This window comes from Macroventuria anomochaeta (genome assembly GCF_010093625.1).
Source record: "Macroventuria anomochaeta strain CBS 525.71 unplaced genomic scaffold BU25scaffold_37, whole genome shotgun sequence".
Classification (NCBI taxonomy): domain Eukaryota; kingdom Fungi; phylum Ascomycota; class Dothideomycetes; order Pleosporales; family Didymellaceae; genus Macroventuria; species Macroventuria anomochaeta.
Window position 1 is genome coordinate 306,480 of NW_022985398.1, and position 23,375 is coordinate 329,854.

The window sequence follows — 23,375 nt, forward strand, 5'->3', positions numbered from 1 at the left end:
GTTTGCTATGAATGACGTCCTACATGGTCATGCAGAACCAGTGCCTCCTATGTCGCGCGAACTGTTACCCACTTGATCGAGGTAGCGTGTGCAATGTGCGTCAATGATATCTTCATTCATATTGATCTTTGGTTAAGCATCGATCATGGCCATAAAGGCTTCATTCTACATAAACAGGGAGTATTACACCATCATCCTATCATGAACCAAATTTGAGTGAGATGTTGAATATTCGGTCCCAACCGATCCACATCCATTTTGTTGAAAACGCCGTCGTACGCCATGCCGTTAAAAGAACACGTTACCCAAGTCTAGGAGTGACAGACTTAGACGGGGAGAGGGAAAGTGACAGCCCAGGCGGCGATCTCCTTCTTGAGGCTGTTGATCTCCTCAACCTCGCCGGAGGTGGCCTTGGCCTTGAAGTCCTTGAGCTTGTTAGCCTCCTTGGGGAGGCCGGTCTGGATCTTTTTGCACAGCTTGATGACGGTGTCGATATAGTTGGCGATCTTCTTGAACTCCTCCTCGCCGAGACCACGCGAGGTCATGGCCGGGGCGCCGATACGGATACCCATGGGGGTAAGAGCAGACTTATCACCGGGAGTGGTGTTCTTGTTGCAGGCAATGTTGACTTGCTCAAGGACAGCCTCCACACGGGCACCGTCAAGGTTCCACTGCTTCAGGTCGATCAGGACCATGTGATTGTCGGTACCGTCAGTGACGAGCTTGAAGCCGAGCTCCTTGAAGGTGTTCTCGAGCTGCTTGGCGTTCTTGATAACCTGCTGCTGATACAGCTTGAAGTCCTCAGATTGGGCCTGCTTGAGGGCGACGGCGAGCGCAGTGATGGTGTGGTTGTGGGGTCCACCCTGGTGACCGGGGAAGACGGAGAAGTTGATGGGGCCCTCGAGGTCGTAGAGGGTCTCCTTGCCGGTCTTAGCATCAGTCTTGCGGACACCCTTGCGGAAGAAGATCATAGCACCACGGGGACCACGGAGCGACTTGTGGGTGGTGGTGGTGACAATGTCGCAGTAGGGGAAGGGCGACTTGTTGACGCCAGCGGCGACGAGACCAGAGATATGGGCCATGTCCATCATGAGGTAGCAGCCGACCTTGTCAGCGATCTCGCGCATGCGGGCGTAGTCGATCTCACGGCAGTAGGCGGAGGTACCAGCAACGAGAACCTTGGGGCGGTACATCAGGGCGTTCTGCTCGAGCTGGTCATAATCGATGAGGCCAGTGTCGAGGTTGACGCGGTAGGGGAAGGTCTCGAAGTATGTGGAAACAGCGGAGATCTTCCTCTGAGGGGTCTGGTAGCCGTGGGACAAGTGACCACCGTGGGGCAGGTCAAGACCCATGAGCCTGTCATGAGGCCTCATGATGGCCTGGTAGACCTGGAGGTTGGCAGGAGAACCGGACAAGCACTGGACGTTGACGCCCCACTTCTCGCTGTCAAGACCGAAAGCCTCGAGGGCGCGCTTCTGGCAGAGGAGCTCGATAGCGTCAATGTGCTCGTTACCACCGTAGTAGCGGGCACCGGGGTAACCCTCAGAGTACTTGTTCGACATGGGCGAACCAAGCGCATCGAAGACGGCGCGGGATGTGACATTCTCGGAGGCAATGAGGAGGATGGACTCGCGCTGACGCTGAATCTCGCGTTCCTATACATTGTAAGTAACAGCATATGGATCAGCTTGAAGCTATACATACCATGATCTGAGCGACCTCCTGGTCAGTGTCCACCAGGGACTTCTCCATGAGCTATCATGAGTCAGTATCCGTCCGTTATTCATTCAGGTGCGGGGAAACATACGTCCTGGTGAGACTTGGGGAGCGCGTAGTTAGACATCTTGGAACAATTGGTGGGTGAGAGAACGGGTTGAGAGCGGAAGAAGGATGAGGAGGAATGAAGAGAAAGGGTGAGAGGTTTTAAGCTCTTGTCAGAGTACTGGATGGATAAAACCTTGTGCCACGCGCCGCGCCTTCAACTTTTTTGCGCCTGTTGCGAGGGGCACACATGAACTACTCTCAATTAGGGAAGGTGCTGCTTCACCTGCATACAAACCAGCCGGTCATCGGACCCCGATTGCTCAGTAAGGATTGAACATCCTATTTTCCAAAGCGCATCAAGCTTCATCGAAGCCGTCGATTGTCATCGTTTGAGCTTGGTGGGTTGCTTTCCTGTTTGCGGTGCGAGGGCTCAGCTTGCATGCGGGTCCGTCGTCAAACAACTTCCCCGCGTTTTGAGCGCGAGGAATTTCCGGATGCATCAATGACTTCACGAGTAGTGACTGGAAATAGTTTGCAAACGCGTTCCACTTGCTTTTGCAGTTAAGACGAGGAAACTATGGTGAGAAGTGAAGTTCATTGTTCCATACGACATGTCCATTCGTTCTGTCGTTCACTACATAAGTACAGTCCATCAATGCGTTCCTTTCCATCAGTCGTTCCAACCATCTGGTCTTACTCCGCGCTCATCTCGCGGCATGCCAAAGCTCGATGCAAAGATCCATTCAACGCCAGAAATGCAAAATATGTCGTTCTGAACGACAGCAAGCTGCGTCGTATCGCCAAAAAGGGTATGTAGTCGAAAGCCAAGTACGCTCGGCGCAAAATACAATGCGAGCAACAGTCGTCTCCTCTATTCATTACTTCTCCATCCAATCTCTTTGCCTTTGTGACAGAACGCTTAGTCGTCGGTCAGGCGGTCGAGAACAACGATACTGATGATCATGACGAGTAACCCGATGGTTACTATTATGAGCAGTACGAAGCCGAACCATCCTAGTACCATGGCTGATGTGCCAACGCCGGACTTCACGCTCCCGTTCCCTAGATCTTGTGCTATGGTTGCTGCAGCGACGGATGCAGTATGTTGCCACAGTACGGAAACGAGGACGAAGATGGACGAGATGAAGATGAGCGCAAGAGCAACTTGCGACACTGGTCTCGATGGGAATGGCTTGACGTCGACATCAGAGCCTGTGCGCTCATCTCTCTCCTCGTGCCACCCGGGGAATGTTGCGAGCAGAACGAATGTGAAGAAGGCGAGGATGATGGCGACGATGAGGAGGTAGGGGAAGACGACGGCGTCCTTGAAGGTTGCTGCGACCCACACGAGGTTGAGCGGATCTTGGTCGACGGACAAGTTGTCAACAAGCGCAGTCGCGTTGTTGGAACAGATATAGCCGCCGCCATCGCGGTTAATGCAGATACCGAAGTATCCAACACGGACGCCAAGCTGGGCGTTACCGACAATGTTTGCGATGGCCTGTGTGACGCCGGGGTCGACTTGCTCGGTAGAGTATGTGGGTGTGTATTTCTCGTACCACAGTGAGATGAGAAAGATGCCGGGAATGAGTGGTGATGTGGAGGAGCATCCTGCCAGCAATAACGCTGCCTAGGGTTAGTGACTGTCTCTCCGTGCTGTTCCGTCTCGACTTACATAGTAGAATGATAGCAATAGCTATCAAAATCATGAGTACATGGTGGTATCCGAGAAACGGTACCAACCCTATGGCGCTGTTAGCTTGCATTCCTTCTTCGAAGGCTGTGAGTACCCACGTTGCATGCTAACCGCAAACTTGAGGTTCGCCATGTTGTCTGTGTCTCTTCTTCAAGAATGCGCCTGTACTGTTTCACTCCAATTGACCCTGCGCCCCTAGAGGGCCGGGCAAGACAGTCGGCGGAATGCACTCAGACGTCGAGTCTGCGCGAGCGATTGGTGTTGTCCCAAGAATGTTCGTCGGCGTGGTCAAGGGTGAGGAACGTGGGTCGTTTCGATGTTCTCGACTACCACGTGCGGGGAGCTCTTGCAGCTTTGGTAAGAATGTGGTTCTGCCCTATTCGCAACGAATGTCAGAATCCCTTTGATGGAAAGAATCTTCGAGAGGGCTGAAGAAAGTGGATAGCTTAGAATGTGTTTTTGCTTGCGCCTGCAGATACCGAGTACTTTGCTGTCTGAAAAATGCGTGAGGTTGGTTGGGGGGCTGGTGGGAGGCTGGTGTTTACACTTAGCGCGTATCCATGGGTAACCGCGTTGGACAGAACGTCATTCTGGCTCGTGTCGCAACGAAGACGAGCCAATCACCCACACTCGGGGAATTCTTTTGGGGGAATTTCAATCTTGTTCCTGCAGGGCCGCGCAAAAGTTGGCTCCCGTGGTGATACACTCCAGCCTCCTGCATTTTGGATGCAACGTGGCAGCGTGCAGACGGCGCCAAAGTTAAGATTGCGCAGACCGCCTGCCTGAGCAGACCCTCAGTACAGCGAGGCTCTTCAGACATGCTCCACCATTTGACTACTTATCTAGAAGGGGGTGTGAAGTGTGGGTGGTGGAGGCTCTCCGCAGATTTACAGTCCCACCACGGCAGCCTCGCGGAATTCGTCCCATCTCCATACCGGCCCCTGCGCGGCCCACGATAATCACAACGAGCACGGACGCGAGAAGTACAAATTGGGTATCGTATTTGCTATAGTCGGGTATACTAATATGCGCGCATGGGTTTCATCCAAGCCTGCTCAGCGGCCTGAGGACGTTTTGTAGGCTCGTACGTGCGGAGCGGTTGCGTCCAAGCCTCCTGCGAAGGATTGTCCGGTCCTTCTGGTGGAGCACTGCTTGCCAGGTTGCATTGCCTGAATATCCGAACCTCGTCAGGCGCAAATGCACCAACAACACTGTGAATCGTACCCTGGTTGTTGAACAGAACCAAATCACCTTCCACCCAGTCATGGCAGTATACCAAGTCTGGCGCGATACCTGGCCGCTGCAGTCGGTATATGATGTCCCGCACCTCCTTCAGATCATCGATCACAGAGCCGTCCTTGAGATGCAGCTTGCGCACTGCAGAAGGATGAACTTGGAAGGCGAGCTCCCCTGTTACCGGGTTCTTCCAGCACATTGGAAGTTTGAGGATCTTCGACTCATCGACAGGCGGCAGTTCGCTCGCTGGCAGCTCCAAGCCATCTGACTCCAAACCCAGACCTGACGATCTCGACTTCGCAGACGACATCCAAATGTATGGATGTGCCGCGTATTCTACCCTCGTTGTGCGCGCAAACTCCTTGTCACTCTCGGACAGAATGTCGTACATCGTATATCCAGACACAAATGCAGTTGTGCCCAGCGGAACCTGCAGCTCGTCTCCAGTTCCGTCATCGTAGCGCAGTCTCTGTGTTCGCCCTTTTGGTACTTGAACGGCCATGAGCGAGGTTACGCGCGGTGGTTGAAGATCGTAGAGGGCAGCATCAATATGCCAGCGGTAGAAGCGTGTGAAGTCCAGGTCCTCTGCCTCTGGAATGGCGGTCTTGTGGAACGTTTTGTGGTGTGGGTGCTTGAGCGTAATGTCTTTTAGACCTTCAAAGTCTTTGACGAAACCGTTGCCGATCACTTGTACTTGAGGCTGATGTGGAATCGTCTTGAGATCTGGGTGGAGGATGCTGCGCTTTGCATCTAGCGTCTTGCCGTGTCCATAACCTGAGCACGATGGATCGAAACGCTGCGTAAGCTCAAACTGTGCTTTCGGTGTAGCATGGGCCTGATTCTTCAGGACAAGAACTGAATGTGTGTACAGCCCATCGTGGATGGTTTTCCAGTCGTCGTCAGACAGGTTGTTCACATCGAGGTTGGTGACAACAGCACCAATGTTACGACGCGCATCGGCTGGATTGGCGACGGGAGTGATTTGTATCGACGACATGATGAGGTTTGTGAACTTGTAGTATTTGCTACGATTTACATGCCTGCGGTTGCGCAGTACTTATCCTTACCGCTGCCTTCTCAAGACACCTACTATTCGCGGACGTGGATGCTGCCGAGATCCTTATCAGGAATCAGATACAGCGCTTGCATCTCCGGCTTCCGTCCTTCCAGCCGGCAACCTGCGAGTCAGGAGATGTTCACAGCTGCTGCTGCATTGCCGATCTCCTAGGCAGCATGCAGGTACACGCGGGCCTCGAGACATGTCCTGCTGGGAGGCACACGTTCGGTTCCAAGCGGCTGGCTGGCCGGAAGCCATCGGCAATGGCCGACAGGAAGCACGCAATGCGCGTCTCGGTGAACTTTGCGAGCTTATAGGGTGTAGACGAGATACATTAGTCAATGTTTTGCGAATTGTTGACTGAGGTCAGAGATATCAGATATGATCTGGGGAAGGAGCGATTGCACGATACCTACCAAATTACATAACGGCGCTAATGGTAGCCCCGCTTGGGCAGTGACTCGACTCTCCGTGATTTCAACATATATGTAGGCCAAAAAGCGATTGCGTATAATTCACGTGAGCGCAATTCTTCTGTACGAGGCTTCTCTTCGTGTAATCGAGCCGGTCTCATCCACATTGTCATACGTCAAAATTTCCCACGATTGGCGCATGTATACCTTACGGACATCGAATGACCAGTCTCTCGGTTGAGCATGGATAGCAGGAAACGCTGGTCGTGTGGAAAAAGATCTGGACTTCCGGTCCTGGCTATCTTCGAGACTTTGATCCATGTGAGGGGTGGTCGCCACCGTACAACCGATATATGCTGATGAATTTGGGACAATGCGTAAACGAAAGGTGGTGCACTATCGGCGGCCTCGGACCTGGTGCGTAATGTGCAAGGCTATTTCGAGGTATATACAAGAGATGCTTGTGCCTGACAGAACACCACACCTGGTGCGGTTCAACGGTGGAGATAACGGAGCCAAAGCTTTCACAGCGCGACGTTGTCCAACGTGCAGACGTCTGGAGGCTTTCCGGTGACAAGCATTGGAGGGAATTTCAAACAACGAAAGAACGCATTTCTAAGATCCAGGCGATTGCATGACGATTCACCGGATGATGAGCAAGGATGGCGGTGAAATGATGCTCTGCGACTTTGGGAAGGGTACAAAAGACATGACGTGCTAGGAGAGCACCACCCGGGATGTCTCTTTCGGAATCGGGATATTCCAAAAGTGAACTTCCTGTTTCCCATTTCTATACGAAGCGAACCGTTGGTGCCAGGCCCAACAAACTGGAGCCCTTTCTTGTATTGTCACACCCAAATGGGTCACTTTGAGGTCGGAAACATTAACGAGGAAGGTAGGACGAATGTAGTACTTCTGTGTTGCTCCACCAGCGACAACATCGGTTCGATCATGCTAAACGATAGATCAGGCTTCTTTCCTGACCGACCGTGCGAAATCATTGCTATATCGAGGGTGCATGGCAAGTACACCTGGAGACATGAGGCCAAGTCAGGGACCATATCAGCACCAAACTGTTACGAATATTACAACGTACTTTGGATCGTATGGGAAGATAGCGTAGCATAAAGGAGGGGTGTCGGTCGCGTTCGGAAACCTGTATGGGAGAGTTCGGAACTGGTCGAAGTAGACGTGGTCCTTGACTAGAGCGCTTCGACGACGAATCATCAGGCAGGCACCGATCGTTTATGAATGGCATCTTATCGTGCTACAGAAAGCGACCGGCGCCCCAGCTGCCAATCTCAAGCCTTCACGACAGAGCCCGGAGGTCAGCAAGTCTTGATTGCAAGCTTACAATGTTCAAGCGAACCAGCTTTACTACCTCCGCATATTCCACGAGCGTTACCTTTGATTCTCGACATAAGGAGTATCCCAACAATTTCCATTACAGACCTCCTATTCATGGTCATAGTCCTCATACAAACTGGTCCATGCGAATCGATCCGCACACTTCGGCCTAAAGACATTGATCCAAGCTGATGGGGTGAAAGCATATTTCTGGAAGGAGAAGAGTGCGCAACCTGGTGTGTGCCGTTAGCATCGTCATCCTATGCGGATGACTTCTTCGACTACTGTCTAGAGCTCGATTTCTCCAGGAGAGCTCTCGAAGACGCTCACAGAATACTCGTACAATGAAAGCGGTTGTCGCACATGTTCACGTTGCATGAGACTTTACGTTCGTGCTCGACCAGAAGATCTCCTTCGCGCCCAACTTCTGAGAACTCTCGAAAGCGTAGAGAGAGGGAAGCTGCGACCACGCGAGGCCACGTGGGTCTGCCGTGCCTGGCAAAAAATCATCCCATAACCACGAAAGGCGGCAAAAAATAGGTTGCATGATTTTCCGTCACGGGGAATCGAACCCCGGCCACATCGGCACTTGCTAATGAGAGCGATGTATCCTAGCCACTAGACCATAACGGATGCTGTTTTGATGAAAAGCTACCAGCGTTTAAAATATTAGTTCTTGGTTCAATTGGTTCTCAATCGTAGAACACTTCCCGGTTCAATCGAAGAGGCTAATGATGCTAATTGTGGGTGTTAGTCTGGAGCCGAGATTAGAAGGCGGGGTCAGACTGGCGAACAAACTTTCCTCAACCCACCTGGCTGTGGCTTAACACCAACAACCGACATCGTTGCTGAAGGTCATCGTCGTCTTAGAGAAGCGCGGATGCCAGACCATACAGATCGAACTCGTACACAAATGTCGATTTTAGGATATTTCGAGTTCTACACCAATACCCTCCATGCCGTACAGCCGCCGTCAAGGGTAGATAATTCTGGCTCCTCGAGACGAAGAACGCTAGCGAGCCGTTTCTTAGTCAACGATGTAACACGCCCGGTAGCCAAGTCGAACATCCATGATGTTGCGGTCGATGCCAATGGCCGTCGATAGCAGCTTCCAGCTCTTCCTGCTCTCCACGATCAAGCTTTTGGAGGTCTCGGCCGTAGTAGCCGCATGTCAAGTTCGAGCTGGCATCAGCCGCAACACAAGCGTTAGTAGTCCTACGGATCATGAGAGAAGGGTTCTTTAGTGCAGAGCTTTCCGCTGATCGTCATTCGCTCAAGCTTCAATGGTAGGATAGCCACCGGAGCGATTTCACAGCGACAACCCCAATACGTGGTATGGAGGTGTAAGCCCTTGTGTCGATAGTCGCAGTATAGAGGCTAGCTGATAAGATAGGTCAGCTTGGGAATATCGTACTTATACAGGCTCTCGTGATACCCGGGGATTTGCACTACATTCTCCACCTCAAGACACGACAACCTTGGAACCTTGAACTTTCATTCATCATAGCGATCAAGCCCATCTAGCGATGCCTTTGCCTCGAGGCCAAATGATCAAGCAAACAAAAAACCGTTGAACTTGCTGCATGCTGTCCGTACACATCTTAGACACGGTCTCAAGGATTCATCAGCTAATAACAACCGTAAATGATTCGTGACCAGTTCAGCGTTGTGACATAGCTGTCAACCGGCGCAATCATGCAAGCTGCCGCATACACTTTGCTGATGACTTTTGCAAAAATTTCGAAGGGAAGGTCAAGAAGCGGCATCTTGAAGGTGAGAGTGGCAGACTGGCGCGCCAGAGCAAACAAATTCGTCGTGGTAGGTGGTGTGATGAAACTTTTTCGCGGCGATATGGTAGTAGGTTCCAATAGTGATGAGGGTGCTGTGGAGTGAATTTGTAGGTGTGGTCAATGTGAAAGATTTACGCTTACGATAGAGTCGGTTTCACCTCGACAACTTGACGTCACCTATATCTTGAGAATGCATAGAAACGAACCGATGAGTCTTCGTGACTGGAAATTTACATATTTTGACCTACGCAGATCCTACTTGATTGGCCACCAATTCACTATTTCTTACGCCGCGTAGACATACCAGCAATGAATGACACTTCATCCTTCAATATCCCTTCTTCTGCGGCGGTTCGTACGTCGCTTTTGAGGCTTTTGTGGTTGCACGCTTGCACCTTGCTGATCGAGAGATGCTGCGCCGTACGTCGCTCTGAGCCGCGGGTTGACGGAGTCGTTGATCAACTTCTACAGTGACAACTTTGCCGCTTTTCCACGCATCCTACTGGTGGCACGCCATAAACCGCTCCCCTTTCTTTTGAGGCTTAGTATCGTGAATCCTGGATCTACAATTCTCCACTGTTGAACGCACCTTGGAGGTCTTCCACGTATTGAGATGTCTCAAAGGACAGTGTATTCAACCTATGGCTTGCCAATCAATTTCAAAAGCAATGCACCCTGGCACAAGCTCACTTGCATGACCACCTTACGCCTAATTCGCCGAAAGTCCTGCTTCGTCTATAGACTTCAGGTTGCAGCAACGGTCTGCACTGCTTGAGAACTTTTGACTGCGTCAGATATACCTTCTCACGCTGAGAGATACCGAAGAGCAAACTTGCTATCATCCTCCGTATCGGGCTGGTCAAGGTGACGTACTTCTCCGTTCGAGATATGTTCCCGTGTGCTACCCCTTCGGGTTTAGCACCATGCTTGAGAAGGAGAAGTACCGGCGTTTCGCTCGGCCACGTAGAGCTCGAACAGACACCTTTCATTGGGGCAGGTCACGTATTCGAGCGTGGACTTAATGATAAGGCTCGCGCTGTCATTACGGTGAAGTCGCAAAGCCGATCTGAGAGCTTGAAAAATACCCTTCCTAGTCACAGTGTGGCGAGTCTCTCCACGCAGTGTGGTCAGAATGTAAGTGAGAACGCCCTAGACCATCTTGACTTGGTCGGCAACTACCGCAGCTGTGAAAGCGTGCGTATGGAGTGTGATACAAGGTGAGCGAGGAGGAGAAATGATAGCAGCACCCTGAACCCACCTTCACCTTGACAGCATTACGTCATTCGTGCGGCCTCGACGGTTTGGGGCTACGAAGTTCCCTCACTTGCTTATGATCAATAACCTCCCGGATGCCTCCTGGGTTCCTTGTATGGTCAATAATCGAAGGGTCGATTGATAGTTCGATTCAAGACTCATAACTGCCGTTACATCACTGAATGTGACGGTAGGTAGAAGGCGCGAGCGGTTGACACCTACAGGAGCTAACAGTGTACAGGATATCAAGGATGCAATGATTGATGTAGGAATGCATTGGTTCCCTCTACTTCTCGAAATATATACAGTCCGAAGTATTAGAAAATAAAACTCAACCAGGCTATGCTAAGGAGTGTAAGGAGATGCTAACAAAATCCAATATATAAGTCATGACCATTATCATCTCTCAGCATCTGCATCTGCTCATAAGCCAACATTCTAGTTGGAAGTGTACGAGCAAGAAACAGGCTTGTCCTCCTTAAGAGCGCGGGCAACAAAGCCAACGCAGTTCTGGTTGCCACCAGGGTTCTGAGTGATATCAAGCCAGACCGAGTAACCACCCTGAGCAGCGTTAGGGCACGCCTGGAAGCCAATCTCTTGGTTCGTCTGGTCCTTAAAGATGAGGTTGCTGTTCTCATCGAGCGTGAACCCAGTGCGCTCTGAGTTACGGCCAGCGCCCTGGACACCAGTGGTGTACTGGAAAACACCCTGGCCCATACCGGAGCGGTCAACGAACGCCTGCTGGGGAGGGTTCTCGGTGTTGAGGTACAGCTCGCCGGCGTCGGTCAGGCGGAAGGAGGCGTAGTTTACGTCCTCGGAGCAGGACGCGTTCTGTTTGGGCGTGTTGACGAGAAAGCCTGAGTTGGCGGCTTGCAGCTGGCCGTACTGGATGTCGGAGCCGGAGCGGATGGTCATGATGCGGAAGACATCGCCGGCCTTGATCTCGGTGTCGGTGGTGGCCTTGCCGCAGGGAGAGGCGGACACGAGGGCAGCGGCGGAGGCGGCGATGGCGGCGGTGGTGAACTTCATGTTGATGGTGTTGGTGAAGATTGGTTTGTTGGGATTGAAGTAGAGTTGGTGTGGTGTTGAGTATTAAGTAGTGGATTGATGTGTTGGGGTTGTGATGATAATGTTCTTACAACAGGACAAGGCCAGGCTTTTATGTATCCACGGTACTCTGTGCTGGCAGTGCCATCTCGTCACCATCATGCCGTCGCTCCCGAGTGGAGGGCAATGAGGCTGGTGTTGCTGGGCACTGGCCCGCACTGCAACTGTATGAAGTCATTCAGCCCAAACACGAGAGTTGAAGTGGCCCGACCGCTCGTGTTCCCCGTATTTTGCATCTAAATGGTGGAGTGTGCCACAGCCGGCGCAAAGCAAATCCTTCTTTCCGAGCGCGGGTCTTCTGCGGGTATTTCCCTCTCGTAAGATTTGTCGAATGAAAGCTGCTGGGAGTGACATTGAATCGCCACAGCAAGATAGCAGCTAGCGATCGATGCATTAGCAGTCTACCCGTGGCTGGCTAGCAGGCTGCTATTGTCGTGCCGCTAAATCTCCGAGTGTTGAGATTGGTCACAGCCGAGTAGTCCGGCGACAAGAATAGAACTCAAACGTCCGAGCTCTTTGCCGACATCATGTGATCGAGAAATCCATTGAGATGTACAAGACTTACAGCGTGCATCAGTACATTCTACGTCTTGGAGTATCTGTACGATGAGTACGGCTACAATGGCCGCTGTAGGCGTAGCACTGCTCGAAACAACAACACACCGGGCAGAGCGTAGGGTTCAGATTCGCGGTTACACATCGGCAGGACCGAGGCCCTAGGGGATACAACTGCAAGGCTACTCTAGCATCTCTGAGTGTTTGGCTGCTATGTGGAATAACATCGTACCTGCTAGTGCCAATGCTATCGAACGCTATTCTTGTCGAAGCATGTTGCCTATGGAACGGAAGGAAGCAAGGAGGAGGCGAAAGTGATATCGTTGCAAAAGACAAAGTATTGTGCGAAGTGTGCCATCGGCAGCAACTATTATCTCAATTGTACAAAGTTACATTTCAGAAAGACGACATTCATGCTAATGCAGTTTCGACGTCTAATAAGACCAAGCCAAAGCTTGCTCGCGCAATGCAGTAGTTCCAAGATCCCACCAATGCAAGCGGCTACGCTTTACACAACGCTCCTGTTTTCGCCGTTACAATACCCCAGAACACCGTTTACTCGTCCAGATACCCAATCTTGCAAAACTGATTCAAACTCCTGACATCCAGGTTGGATGTGAGAAGCGCGCCGAGCATTGTCTCTCGGCGCGGGAGGAAGTCTGCTTTGACTTTCCAGGCTGTGCCGTTGAAGCTGAAAATGTCCATGTCATCATCGTCTTCGTCGTCTTCTTCTTCGTGGCTTGAGGTGCCGTTCACTGGTACGCTCTTCACGAGTGCATCGCCGCCCTTGGACTTGTCGCCCAGACGCTTCAGTGTCGACAATGCTCGGTGTACGATGAGCTGGAAACCTTCTCGATCGGGCTCCATCGGTCTTTGGCCGCGATGAGTTGGTGGCTGGAGCGGCGGTTGGACCGCAGCATCCGTGGCGGACAGTGACATCGCGAACTTGAGGAGACTGTTTGCCCAGCCATCCTCGGACTCAAGCCAAGAACGGCAGACACCACTGTCGGGTCCAGGTGCTAAGCTGGCGAGGATGTCGGCCGCGAGCATGCCTTGCATCAAGTATGCTTTGCGTGACTCTGCAATACGTGCTTCGAACATGCGGACCTCCTTAGGGCGCGCCTCCTTCATCTCATACATCTTGTTCTCAATGTAGTTGCGATCAGGGACCACGGAGATTGCCAGCGCAAATGCTCGTGTTAGGAGATCGTAAGGTGGACTTGAAGTTGCCTCGTTCACAAAGATCTGCTTGTAGTATGTCCGGTTGGGGTCGTCGCGTGCAAGGAGCTTGGCCAGACTGTCAACCGCAGACGGAAGATAACGATGTATTTGCGGACTGAAGGCTGTGAACTTGGCTGGGCTGCCAGGACGGGGCACTGGAGCAAAGGCGCAAAGGAAGTGTAAGACGGCGTAAGCATCCTCGCGGGAAGGCAAGACGATCTTTGCGCTTGTGTTGGAGAAGAGTGTGATGAGATCCTTCATGAAGTCGAAGGTATTGATGTGCGACCGCAAAAGTAGGACGCGGGTGCCGACCAGCCGGATAAAGTTTGACAAGAACTTCAACACTGTGGGGCTGACCAGTGACGCATGGTTGACTTCCAAGAAGGAAAGGTTGCGGAGTATTGTCGTGATAGCCAGAAGTCGATCGGCCGTTCGGTCCAGGGTGTGCTCTTTTGTCCCTACTTCTGGAAGTTCCTGTAATGTTGCGGCCTCCGCGCGGCAGTGGTGCATCACATCCTCGTACGGTGTCAGATCCAGAATGTCGGTCACTTCGGGATTGTCGTTTCCAAGCACCTCCAGCTGCTCCTCAGCGAACTCGACCAACACATCCACCAGGTCTTCGCACTGCCCAAGATCCAACTGAACGTTGTTGTCGTATGTAATCTTCGAAAGGGTATCTAGCGCAAGTCTTGTTTCCGCGTGCAGTCCAGACCGGAGGCTCATGGTGAGAGCTCTTATGTCGATGACGCCTGCTTCATGTAACAACGGAACATTCGGCTTGTAGTTCACGATCATCTCGATCATGTTCTTGAAGTTATCAGAGTCAAAGTCCAAGCCGCCCCAGGTATCCTGCGTCCGGTAAGCTGGCTGATAGACACGTGTGCCGTCGTCCTGCTCGATCACTGGCTGCCGCTTCTCGACGACCTCTACTGCTGCAGGCGCTTGAACTGCTGCGTGTTCAGTCTTGTCTGGCGTTGCAATCGCATTCGCAGGCTCCTGGCCCTGAACAGGTGTCCCTTCCAGCTGCCTGCTCATGCTCTTCCGCGCATTGCCATCCGTTTGCGGTGTACTCCGTCCGTTTAGATCTGGGAGGGATGCGTTGTTTTGTAGGGGAGTCGACTGTTGCGGCGCTGGCGTAGCACCGAATTGGGGTTGCTGCGGGGTCGGTGGCATCGATTGCCTCTGCTGTTGCTGTTGCTGTTGCTGTTGCTGTTGCTGCATAGCTTCTTTAGTCCTTTGCAATTGCTGGAGGTATTCTTGCTGTGCTGCATTCTGCGGTGTGCCCGGCATCGATGGTCTTGTCGGAGACATCTGTGAGCCCATCGCACCACCCATCTGACTCTGCCCAGGCATAGCTCCCTTTAGTTGGTTCTGCCTCTGAACATACGCCTGTTCGTAGAGAACCAGGTTGTTTTCGTACGTTATCCGAAGTTCCTCTGGGGCGGTTGGAAACTGCTGCGGTGGTATCGACATCAACTGCGCAACGCGCGACCAGCCCTGCGACTGTGTTACGTAGCGGTAGCCCTTGAATTGCATGACGACTCGGTAGAGGTTCTGGAGATTGATCACGCGGCCAGCGACTGTCGGACTGGGATTGAAGCTTCGACCGTGCTGTTGCATGAGCGCAGCGACATTCTTCGTGAAGTGCTGTAGAGCAAGCTGAGGATTTTGTTGCGTCTGTGCTTGCGCCTGCGCCTGCGTTTGCATGGGATTTGGCCGCATGCCGGGATGTTGCATCGCGCCAGGCATCTGTCCAGACTGGTGTCGCTGTTGCGCAGCCATGTTGGCCGCCGCCAGATTCCCCATCGCTCCACCCATTTGTTGCTGCTGTTGCTGTTGCTGTTGCTGTTGCGCCTGCTGCTGTAAACGCATAGCATACTGTCTCTGGGCTTGTAGCTGTCGTTCCTGTAGGTTTTGCGACAATTGCACTGATTGCACAGGAAACTGGCCGCCAGCGTTCGGATTGAATCCTTGGTTCATCGCATTGCCCTGGAAGCCCATGGGAGACATTTGCGGCGCGTTGGGATTCTGCGCGGGCGACGATGTCTGCATCCTCTGCTGCCCCATCTGTCCCGGCATGAAGTTCTGGTTCTGCATGGTCGGCGACGGTGTGTGGGTGAAGCCCTGCTGCTGCTGGAAGCCGAATTGGGGTTGTTGCGACGGAGTCTGGGAGCGTGACAAAGCGGCATTCCCTTGGCTGTCGCGCTTCTGCGGGATTGTGTTCATTGGAAAGCCGCGCGCGCCGTTCATTTGGGGGTTCGCAAGCGCGTTTGGATCGATGAAGCTCGACGGGTCATACATCCCGTTCTGCTGTGGAGACTGGAAATCCATCTTGCGCGGCTACGGTGAATGGACGCTTGCAGCGAGCGGCGGTAAGGAACGTCGCCGTGGGTAATAGTGATCGACTGAAGATGCGATGGGTGCGCGTGGAGGCATTCAATCCACCTGTATAGCAAGACGTCAGCAGGCATGTTGATGTGAGAATAGACGCAACTAATGGATACCGCACTAGGGCCAGACCCAGCGCAGAGAGGGCAGAGCACAAGGTCAAGGAGCTAGGAGTAACATACACCGCGCGACAAATGATAGGCGCTAGAGGGACGTCCTCATCAGGGCAATGTGCGGGGAATGCTCGGGATGTGTGTCGATAGGAAGTCACGTACCGCACGTCCTTCGACGCGATGGCTCTGCTGAGGTTGAGGAGGCAGGAGCGCCCGGCCGCTCGCGCCTGCTTAGTCAGTCACGAGGAATAAGTCGCCCCTTCCTCGAGCGCTGCAGGCCTCCAGCGCAGCAAAAGCAGCAATGAGCAGCAACGGATAGCAATTCACTCGAAACTCTATGGGAGCATGTACCGTCGCGAAATTCCAGATCACGCGTTTGTCGCATCGCAACCAGTGGAGTGGCTGCATTGCCGGCACTCACAAGCCTGAGCTAACTGGATCAAATCCCCCCGGAGCCGGTTGATTGACCGTTGTAACACAGGTCTCTCTCCACTATTACATCACCTAGGTTCCTAGAGAGGCGCGCTGATTGTCTGTTGCGGCCTTGTCAAAGATCGCTCAGACTCGCCCAGCCCAACCGCGCCATGCCCTGTCTGCCCACTCGTTCCCGCGAGCTGATGTGGCTCTCGCTTACCTGGAGTCCGATAATGTAGACTCGAAAGGGATTCTGTATGCTGATCTACCTCATATCGCCTCTTACCAGACTTTGAACCTTATCCTTTGCATTGAGTCCACTCTCGCACCTCGATACACGTGATCACCACTAGCGGTTGACTTGTCAACTACCTCCACACGCCAAATCATCCGGTAGATATCGTGTTAACTATCCTACAGTTATTGTTGAAATCACAAGGATTCTTTTTTGCTGTGCAGGAACTCGAACGTTAGTTTCAAGCCGTGCCATGATTGCACTCTTCAGTATGCGGCAAATACACGTGACCATTCACTGACGATGCATCGGCCTTGGCAGTTGGAACGCGCCGACGCCTTCCACGAGCTTCATCGACAGTGCGACAGGCAAACAACGCCCACAATCCTTGCAACGGCCCTTCACCCATACCCGACTCCTCTCACCCTCATCTACCCCTTTCGATACTTCTGCACCACCAAACCGACATAAGCACTGTTCATCATGGCTGACGCCGCCGTCGAGAACCCGCTGAACACCGTCCCGCCGCACAAGAAGCAGCTCCCATCCTCGATACCGAACTTCGATACACTGGAGGGCTTCACAACAGAGGGCGACGATGACTACTCGAACTTCAAGAAGCTCCAACGGCAACTAGAGTACGTGGTCCACCCCGCCTTACACGACAGCTACAGGTGGCTAACTGGCGCAGGTACATCCACCTTCAGGAAGAATACATCAAGGATGAGCAGCGGAGCTTGAAGCGCGAGCTGGTGAGAGCACAAGAGGAGATCAAGAGGATCCAGAGTGTACCGCTCGTGATCGGGCAGTTTATGGAGGCTATCGACCAGAAGTACGCTTAACGACGTTTCACCATGGATGCTCAAAGCTAACCTACTTAGCACCGGTATCGTACAGTCTTCGACTGGCTCGAACTATGTCGTCCGCATCCTGTCCACACTCGACCGCGAACTCCTCAAGCCCTCTTCATCCGTCGCCCTCCACCGCCACTCAAATGCCCTCGTCGACATCCTGCCTCCCGAGGCCGACTCATCGATCGCCATGCTTGGCCAGGACGAGAAGCCAGATGTGACCTACGCCGATGTTGGTGGGTTGGATATGCAGAAGCAGGAGATCCGGGAAGCTGTCGAGCTGCCCCTCACACACTTCGACCTGTACAAGCAGATCGGTATCGACCCACCGCGAGGTGTTCTGCTCTACGGGCCTCCGGGTACAGGAAAGACTATGCTGGTCAAGGCCGTTGCGAACAGCACGACAGCGTCGTTCATCCGTGTAGTAGGGTCTGAGTTTGTACAGAAGTACTTGGGTGAAGGACCGCGCATGGTTCGTGACGTCTTCAGAATGGCGCGTGAGAACTCGCCATCCATCATCTTCATCGATGAGATCGATGCCATTGCTACAAAGCGTTTCGACGCACAAACAGGTGCCGACCGAGAAGTTCAGCGTATTTTGCTCGAGCTGCTGAACCAGATGGACGGTTTTGACCAGACTTCGAACGTCAAGGTCATCATGGCCACCAACCGTGCCGACACACTCGACCCCGCGCTCCTCCGACCAGGACGTCTCGACCGGAAGATCGAGTTCCCTTCGCTGCGAGACCGTCGCGAGCGCCGTCTCATCTTCTCCACGATCGCAGGAAAGATGAGCTTGTCGCCCGAAGTCGATATGGACAGTCTGATCGTGCGCAATGACCCGCTTTCTGGTGCGGTTATTGCGGCCATCATGCAGGAGGCTGGTCTTAGGGCTGTCAGGAAGAACAGGTACAACATCATCCAGGCCGATCTGGAGGAGGCGTACACCAGCCAGGTCAAGGGGACAGCTGAGGCCGACAAGTTTGACTTCTACAAATGAACGCGTTGCTGCTTGTGGGGAATAACAAATGGAAGTGGCATTGTACACTACATAGACGTTGACCTTTTGGTCTGGATGTGCATGCTGCACATACGCTTGGCTGCATGTCTAATGCAATGAATGACTGCAAACTTTATTGTTGCGCTCTAGAGTCGGTCCACATCCTCCAGGCTATTGTGTACTCGTTCTACGCGGCACTCCTTTGTGATCAGCAGGGCGAAGCTTTGATCTCTACACTTCAGCCCTCTTACCTTGTGACGCACCCTTTCGAAGTTTCATTCATCAAGCAAGAGATATCAGGGCAGCACGATCTTAGATATACTTTCTTAATTCCCTGTCTACCTAGGCGCATCTGTTGCTATCCAAGCCACCCCCGTCTGTTCCATCTGCTCAAACTCGCACCCCAAACCACCAGATAATTATACTACAAGAAGCCCCCTCTCATCCAACAGTCAAACGCATCCCTCAAAGGCGGAAAAGAGATCTAAAGACCAGTAGCTAGCAATGCCGCTTAAACAGATACAAAAGCACAAACATAAGGAGAAAGGGTTGAATTGTGATCAGAGAGAATAGCCGTTTCGCCATTCCGGTCCGTGAGTTGTGAGAAAGATACATGAAGAAATACAACAAAAGAAATACACGAAGCGCCAGCCCTGCTCCTGCCCATGTTACAGGTACATGGTTATGAGGTTAGGGGGGGGGGGTGCCCGTGGTGGTATTGGTATCGTGCATTCGCTTGCAAGAATGAATAAAGAGAAGTGAGGTTCCATCCAGCTCGATATGCAAAGTGTGCGTGAGATCTTGTGTGTTCCAAAACATTGTACATCCGTCGTCGGTGCCGGTCAATCGAGCTAGTTGACCCGGATCGTAGTCTCCAGCGGCGTCCTCGGCAGCTCCTTGTCCACGCTGACCCTCCCCTTGCTCTCCTTCGGCGGCGTCGGTGGTCCAGAATGCCTGTTATGCGCATAATGGCCATCCTTTGGTGGTGTGGGCGGTCGTTCCTCGCTCGCTGTGCCAGAGTCCTTGGGCGGTGTGGGCGGCGGCCTGCCATGTTCTATGTCCCGTGCTACGGGTCTTTGCAGAGGCGTGACGTGCGCCTCTTCTGTCGGCGGTGGAGGTGGAGAGCGGGTTGGTGCATCGTGGGAGCGGTTGCTGCGGCCGCCTAGACTGGATGCCTCGCCTGCTTCTTCGACGACAGGGAGCGTGGTGCCGATTTCGCCGCGCTCGGCGGACGGACTGCGGACTACGCGCATTTGGAGGTTGGGGACGTCCCGTTCGGGGACGCCATGGCGTTGGGTTTTCTCGGCTTGATGTTCGGCCTTTTCCATGACGCGGTCTGTGGAGCTGCGTGAGATGCCGACGACGGCTTCGTTGGTAGGGTCCAAAGCTGATTCTGCCTTTTCTCGCTCGGCTGCTTCTTTGGTCTTGGTTACGCCGGTGATGAACTTTATGAAACGGTCTCCATATCGTTCGGGAGGGATGGCAGAGATCTGGGATTCGGTATTTGCAAGGCCCTTGAAGAAATGTTCCATCCGTTTGATGAGAGAGTACTGCAAGTGTTAGTTGAACGTCAGTGACACAGTCATCTGCTAAACTTACGTGTGTGAGACAATCAATGATACCAAGGTAGTAGATCTCTTCCCCGGGACGGTCGTCTTCATGTGTGGCCTGGAAGCCACCGTCGTCGGAGTAGAAGTAGAAGTGCTTCTTAGAATCTTCCAATTCATCCGGCATTCTAGCGGAAGTTTGTTCCATGGGGACTGGCTTCTGTGTCTTGACTGACTGTCGGAGCTCTCTTGCCTTGCGTGCGGTCTCCAACTTCGACGGTGTCCGCATGAGCTGGTTGGGCTGGGGTTCCTCGGCAGCTTCACCACCCGGCTGGAAGACCTTCAATGTCTTCTCGCGGAGGTTCTCCTCGTTGCCCTTCTCCAGGTCGTGGATACCGATGAGCATCGAGTAGTCCATAATGTGAAGCTTCTGCATCAACTTCACATCCTTTCGCATCTGCTCGATGAACGCATCCTTCTTCGTTGGCCCCAGCTCCAAATGCAGGTCTCTTCGTAACCAATTGAGATCTTTCAGTGTTGCGCGGGGGTTCTTTTCGAGCTCTTCTTCTCGGAAGTCGCGTCCAATGGTGGATCCCTTGAGATCGAATGTGCGGTGAATGTCTCGGTGCGGAGGAAACAGGTTGTTCATGACGACGAAGTGGATCTTGCGTCCGTAGGGTATCTTCACGCGATGAAGGCCATAAAACTGGGAAAGAAGAGTGTTCGGGTTGTCTTGTACGTGGTTGTAGTAGTCCTTCAGAATCTTCCTGAGGAACTTGTGTTCGGCGTGGTGGATGGTTTTGATGATGTACTTGTAGTCTCGGGAGAAATAGAAGAAACTGCCGCTCTTGCCGGGCGAGCCTAGCTCAGACAAGATGTATTTGCTCGTTAGTGATACAAGGTAGTCGGCGGGGTCAAGCTTGAAAGTTGTGCGGAGGTGGCGGAAGACCCAGGGTGCGTAGTCCTTGAACTTGAAGTCGTACTTGGCGGACGGGGTGAGCTCGTTGCCGGTGATGTCGAAGGAAAACTTGTGCTTCGCATCGAAGTCAGCGTCAGTGAGTTCGCGGTCCATCTTAGCATTGGTTCTCGACACGGTAAATCGGATACCAGTAAGCATGTTGTAAGCAGTGACCCAGTTGACGTGGTTTTGGTCGACCTTGGTACCGACCACGACGCGGTCTTCGTCCTCATCTTCCCTCCGCTTTCGTTTGCTCGCCCGCTTCTGGCGTATGTGCTCGGCCCACCGCGCAGCGTCCTCGTCCTGCGGCACCTCGTCAAGGTGCATGTCCGAGTTGATAGATCGTGTGGTCCGGCGCACGAGAGACATGGATCCTCTGCGACGGGAAGCTGACGTTGGCGAGAACCTCCCACTTGCGGAGACAACATCGTCGGTGTTGTTCTGTGAATCACGGGGGCGCGAAGAGGACAGTTTGGGCACTTCGAGGGTGTGACGCTGCTGCAGGCGGTAGGGGTGCTGTGACGGCGAGGGCGTAGCTGTTGTAGAGCAGGCGTCGTTGTTGAAGGCCGGGGGAGCCGACACGCGGTATGTCGAGCCGGGCACCCGCAGGCTGGAGCTGGCATCGACGGACGGCGAGGAGACGTGGGGCACGAAGTCCTTCTGGGCCTCCTTGGTGCCGTCGAACGAGTTCAGCTGGCCCAGCTTGACGTGGGTGGTGCCCAGCATGTCCTTGGACTCGCTGCCGTGCACCGAGGCGAAGTAGCCGTCGTCGCGGGCGAGCAGCTCGCCCGAGTTGGCGCGGCTGTCCATGGACTGGCGCAGGCTGTCGCGGTCCATGTCTGCCCTGCTGCGACGGGCGTCGTCGTGCGATATGCGGCGGTCGATGCTCGAGGGCTTGGCAGGGCGGCCGTTGCCGTTTGGCAGCGACTGCATGCTTGACGGCACGGGCTTCGCGGTGCTGCCGTTCATTTTGCCCGGCTGCTGCGTGGCGGTGCCATTGGGGGCGCGCTCTCGCAGCGGCAGCGACTTCTCAGACGGGGTGCGGTGCGGCAGGCCCTTGGGGGTGTGCGGGTGCGGGTGCGAGAAGTTCGGGGCGTCGCTGGTGGTGGGCTCGCGTTCGGCCGCATACGAGGGCATCATCTGGGACTCATGGACGGTCGTCACGCTCATCAGCGAGGCGGCCTTCACGCCGGCGTAGGGCGGAGGAGACGGCGACGGGGCGTAGGCAGCCAGCGTGGGGATTGCAGCGGCAGCGGCTGGGTGTCGTGGTTGCTATGCTGCAGCGACGCTGGCCTACGGCGCGGGCAGAGAAGCGCGTATTGGCGTCTGCGGGCTGCCGAGTCGAAAGGGTAAAGGGTGCGGAGAGGGGGCGGCTGCGAGGGGATGGGCGCGCCGGCAGTGGTGCTCGTCGTCGTGGAGTGAGGATGCTTGAGGGAGAGTCTAGCAAGAAGGGGACAGCCTCGCAGTAGCCAGAGCGATCAGGGCTGCCTTCGTCAGCTCCCGAATGCCGTCTTGGATGGGTGCCGAGATCCAGGATTCTCCAATTACCAGTGCGCACCTTCGTCACAGCACCTTCAGATCGTAACCCAAAACCACACTCGCTCAGCTTATCGCGCCGATCAAGCTTACAAGGGATGCAGCAGCGCAGCAGTGCAGCAGTGCAGCTGTTATGCTTCTTGTTTGGCACACCTTCACGCTGACTTCGCTGTCGCTGTGTCTTGCTGCTGTGCTACAGCGCTGTTCCCCTACCAACGTGCGCCATACGGGAAATTGGAAGCTATTCTGGTCCTGTCGCGCTACGGCAGCCTCACAGCCACACCGTCCGCATTCCATCATTTCGTTTCGACGCCCATCCCCCCCCCCTCCCCTGTGGCTTCTGTGCGGCTTCTGACACTGCTGCCGCATCACTTTTCAAGCACGCACGCTCAGCGACAGCTTCAAGGCCTGGAAGACTCGCTGGTCATGCTGCAGAAACTTGTTCTGCGCGCAGGCTTCTTCCGTGCAAGCCACGTTCGGAGTGCCGGATGTACCCTGCCCTAATATGCCCTTGCTATCGATTTGCTCCATCCAATCTCGCACTCGGACAACGCACGCTTTTTTGTACGCGTGCCTCGTATTGAGCGTATATCCGTGGGTCTGCAAATCATCATGCAAACGTTTGATCTTCAGTAAGAGATGTGGTTGTTGACTTTCCGTTACAATCCTGCATTGTATCCACTGACCTTATTAGACATTAATGTACTTGTATGAAGTGTGGCCATGTTACTGGCCGAGCACGCAAGGACCCCCCCCCCCCCAAAAAAAAGTCACGACGACCTCCAGAGTCCGGTTTACTACACATGATAAGGCGGCATTTCCTCCAGTTGATACTCCTCCAGTTGATACTCCTCCAGTTGATACTCCTCCAGTTGATACTCCTCCAGTTGATA

General features: G+C 53.7%; 8 protein-coding genes and 1 non-coding gene across 9 annotated transcripts in view; 2 read left to right on the plus strand and 7 right to left on the minus strand.

Annotated features, from left to right (window-relative positions):
• Nucleotides 1–97: 97 nt before the first annotated feature.
• On the minus strand, nt 98–1,940 carry BU25DRAFT_376058 (glycine hydroxymethyltransferase). Its single transcript, XM_033704109.1, has 3 exons — nt 1,808–1,940; nt 1,705–1,755; nt 98–1,655 (listed from the first exon to the last, which is right to left on the minus strand). The coding sequence occupies exons 1-3, from the start codon at nt 1,841–1,843 to the stop codon at nt 327–329; spliced, it is 1,416 nt and encodes a 471-aa protein (XP_033557639.1). The 5' UTR covers nt 1,844–1,940; the 3' UTR covers nt 98–326.
• Nucleotides 1,941–2,344: 404 nt separating this feature from the next.
• On the minus strand, nt 2,345–3,986 carry BU25DRAFT_414443 (membrane fusion mating protein FIG1). The gene is made up of 3 exons (XM_033707290.1): nt 3,559–3,986; nt 3,440–3,508; nt 2,345–3,390 (listed from the first exon to the last, which is right to left on the minus strand). The coding sequence occupies exons 1-3, from the start codon at nt 3,590–3,592 to the stop codon at nt 2,684–2,686; spliced, it is 810 nt and encodes a 269-aa protein (XP_033557640.1). The 5' UTR covers nt 3,593–3,986; the 3' UTR covers nt 2,345–2,683.
• Nucleotides 3,987–4,285: 299 nt separating this feature from the next.
• Nucleotides 4,286–6,115, minus strand: BU25DRAFT_414445 (Clavaminate synthase-like protein). The gene has a single exon (XM_033707291.1). It carries the CDS (start codon nt 5,691–5,693, stop codon nt 4,482–4,484), a length of 1,212 nt encoding a protein of 403 aa, XP_033557641.1. The 5' UTR covers nt 5,694–6,115; the 3' UTR covers nt 4,286–4,481.
• Nucleotides 6,116–8,064: 1,949 nt separating this feature from the next.
• On the minus strand, nt 8,065–8,146 carry BU25DRAFT_t122. The gene has a single exon. It is a non-coding gene; the product is annotated as a tRNA-Glu (tRNA).
• Nucleotides 8,147–10,759: 2,613 nt separating this feature from the next.
• BU25DRAFT_179223 (uncharacterized protein) lies at nt 10,760–11,714 on the minus strand. Its single transcript, XM_033700899.1, has one exon. The coding sequence runs from the start codon at nt 11,584–11,586 to the stop codon at nt 10,996–10,998; it is 591 nt and encodes a 196-aa protein (XP_033557642.1). The 5' UTR covers nt 11,587–11,714; the 3' UTR covers nt 10,760–10,995.
• Nucleotides 11,715–12,572: 858 nt separating this feature from the next.
• BU25DRAFT_414450 (uncharacterized protein) lies at nt 12,573–16,082 on the minus strand. The gene has a single exon (XM_033707292.1). The coding sequence runs from the start codon at nt 15,769–15,771 to the stop codon at nt 12,775–12,777; it is 2,997 nt and encodes a 998-aa protein (XP_033557643.1). The 5' UTR covers nt 15,772–16,082; the 3' UTR covers nt 12,573–12,774.
• A 991-nt stretch (nt 16,083–17,073) lies between these two features.
• Nucleotides 17,074–18,441, plus strand: BU25DRAFT_350351 (26S protease-like protein regulatory subunit 6B; the record flags this gene model as incomplete). Its single annotated transcript, XM_033703299.1, has 3 exons — nt 17,074–17,228; nt 17,282–17,422; nt 17,472–18,441. 3 exons carry the CDS (start codon nt 17,074–17,076, stop codon nt 18,439–18,441), a joined length of 1,266 nt encoding a protein of 421 aa, XP_033557644.1.
• Nucleotides 18,442–19,292: 851 nt separating this feature from the next.
• Nucleotides 19,293–21,756, minus strand: BU25DRAFT_350307 (SAICAR synthase-like protein; the record flags this gene model as incomplete). Its single annotated transcript, XM_033703297.1, has 2 exons — nt 19,293–19,991; nt 20,041–21,756. The coding sequence occupies 2 exons, from the start codon at nt 21,754–21,756 to the stop codon at nt 19,293–19,295; spliced, it is 2,415 nt and encodes an 804-aa protein (XP_033557645.1).
• A 1,328-nt stretch (nt 21,757–23,084) lies between these two features.
• BU25DRAFT_179314 (uncharacterized protein) overlaps nt 23,085–23,375 on the plus strand; it is a 679-nt gene continuing 388 nt past the window's right edge. The window contains exon 1 of the mRNA XM_033700901.1: nt 23,085–23,368. Within this exon, the coding sequence (XP_033557646.1) occupies nt 23,183–23,368 (186 nt within the window). The 5' untranslated portion in view covers nt 23,085–23,182. The remainder of the gene's footprint in view (nt 23,369–23,375) is intronic.

Bases quoted from the DNA above. Each gene is read 5' to 3' on its own strand.
- BU25DRAFT_376058 (XM_033704109.1), bottom strand. From the start codon at position 1,843: ATGTCTAACTACGCGCTCCCCAAGTCTCACCAGGAC. The intron at 1,756-1,807 runs GTATGTTTCCCC...GACTCATGATAG, and splicing joins TCCCCAAGTCTCACCAGGAC to CTCATGGAGAAGTCCCTGGT. The intron at 1,656-1,704 runs GTATGTATAGCT...TACAATGTATAG, and splicing joins AGGAGGTCGCTCAGATCATG to GAACGCGAGATTCAGCGTCA.
- BU25DRAFT_414443 (XM_033707290.1), bottom strand. From the start codon at position 3,592: ATGGCGAACCTCAAGTTTGCGGTTAGCATGCAAC. The intron at 3,509-3,558 runs GTGGGTACTCAC...ACAGCGCCATAG, and splicing joins GTTTGCGGTTAGCATGCAAC to GGTTGGTACCGTTTCTCGGA. The intron at 3,391-3,439 runs GTAAGTCGAGAC...AACCCTAGGCAG, and splicing joins TATTGCTATCATTCTACTAT to CGTTATTGCTGGCAGGATGC.
- BU25DRAFT_414445 (XM_033707291.1), bottom strand. From the start codon at position 5,693: ATGTCGTCGATACAAATCACTCCCGTCGCCAATCCAGCCGATGCGCGT.
- BU25DRAFT_179223 (XM_033700899.1), bottom strand. From the start codon at position 11,586: ATGAAGTTCACCACCGCCGCCATCGCCGCCTCCGCCGCTGCCCTCGTG.
- BU25DRAFT_414450 (XM_033707292.1), bottom strand. From the start codon at position 15,771: ATGGATTTCCAGTCTCCACAGCAGAACGGGATGTATGACCCGTCGAGC.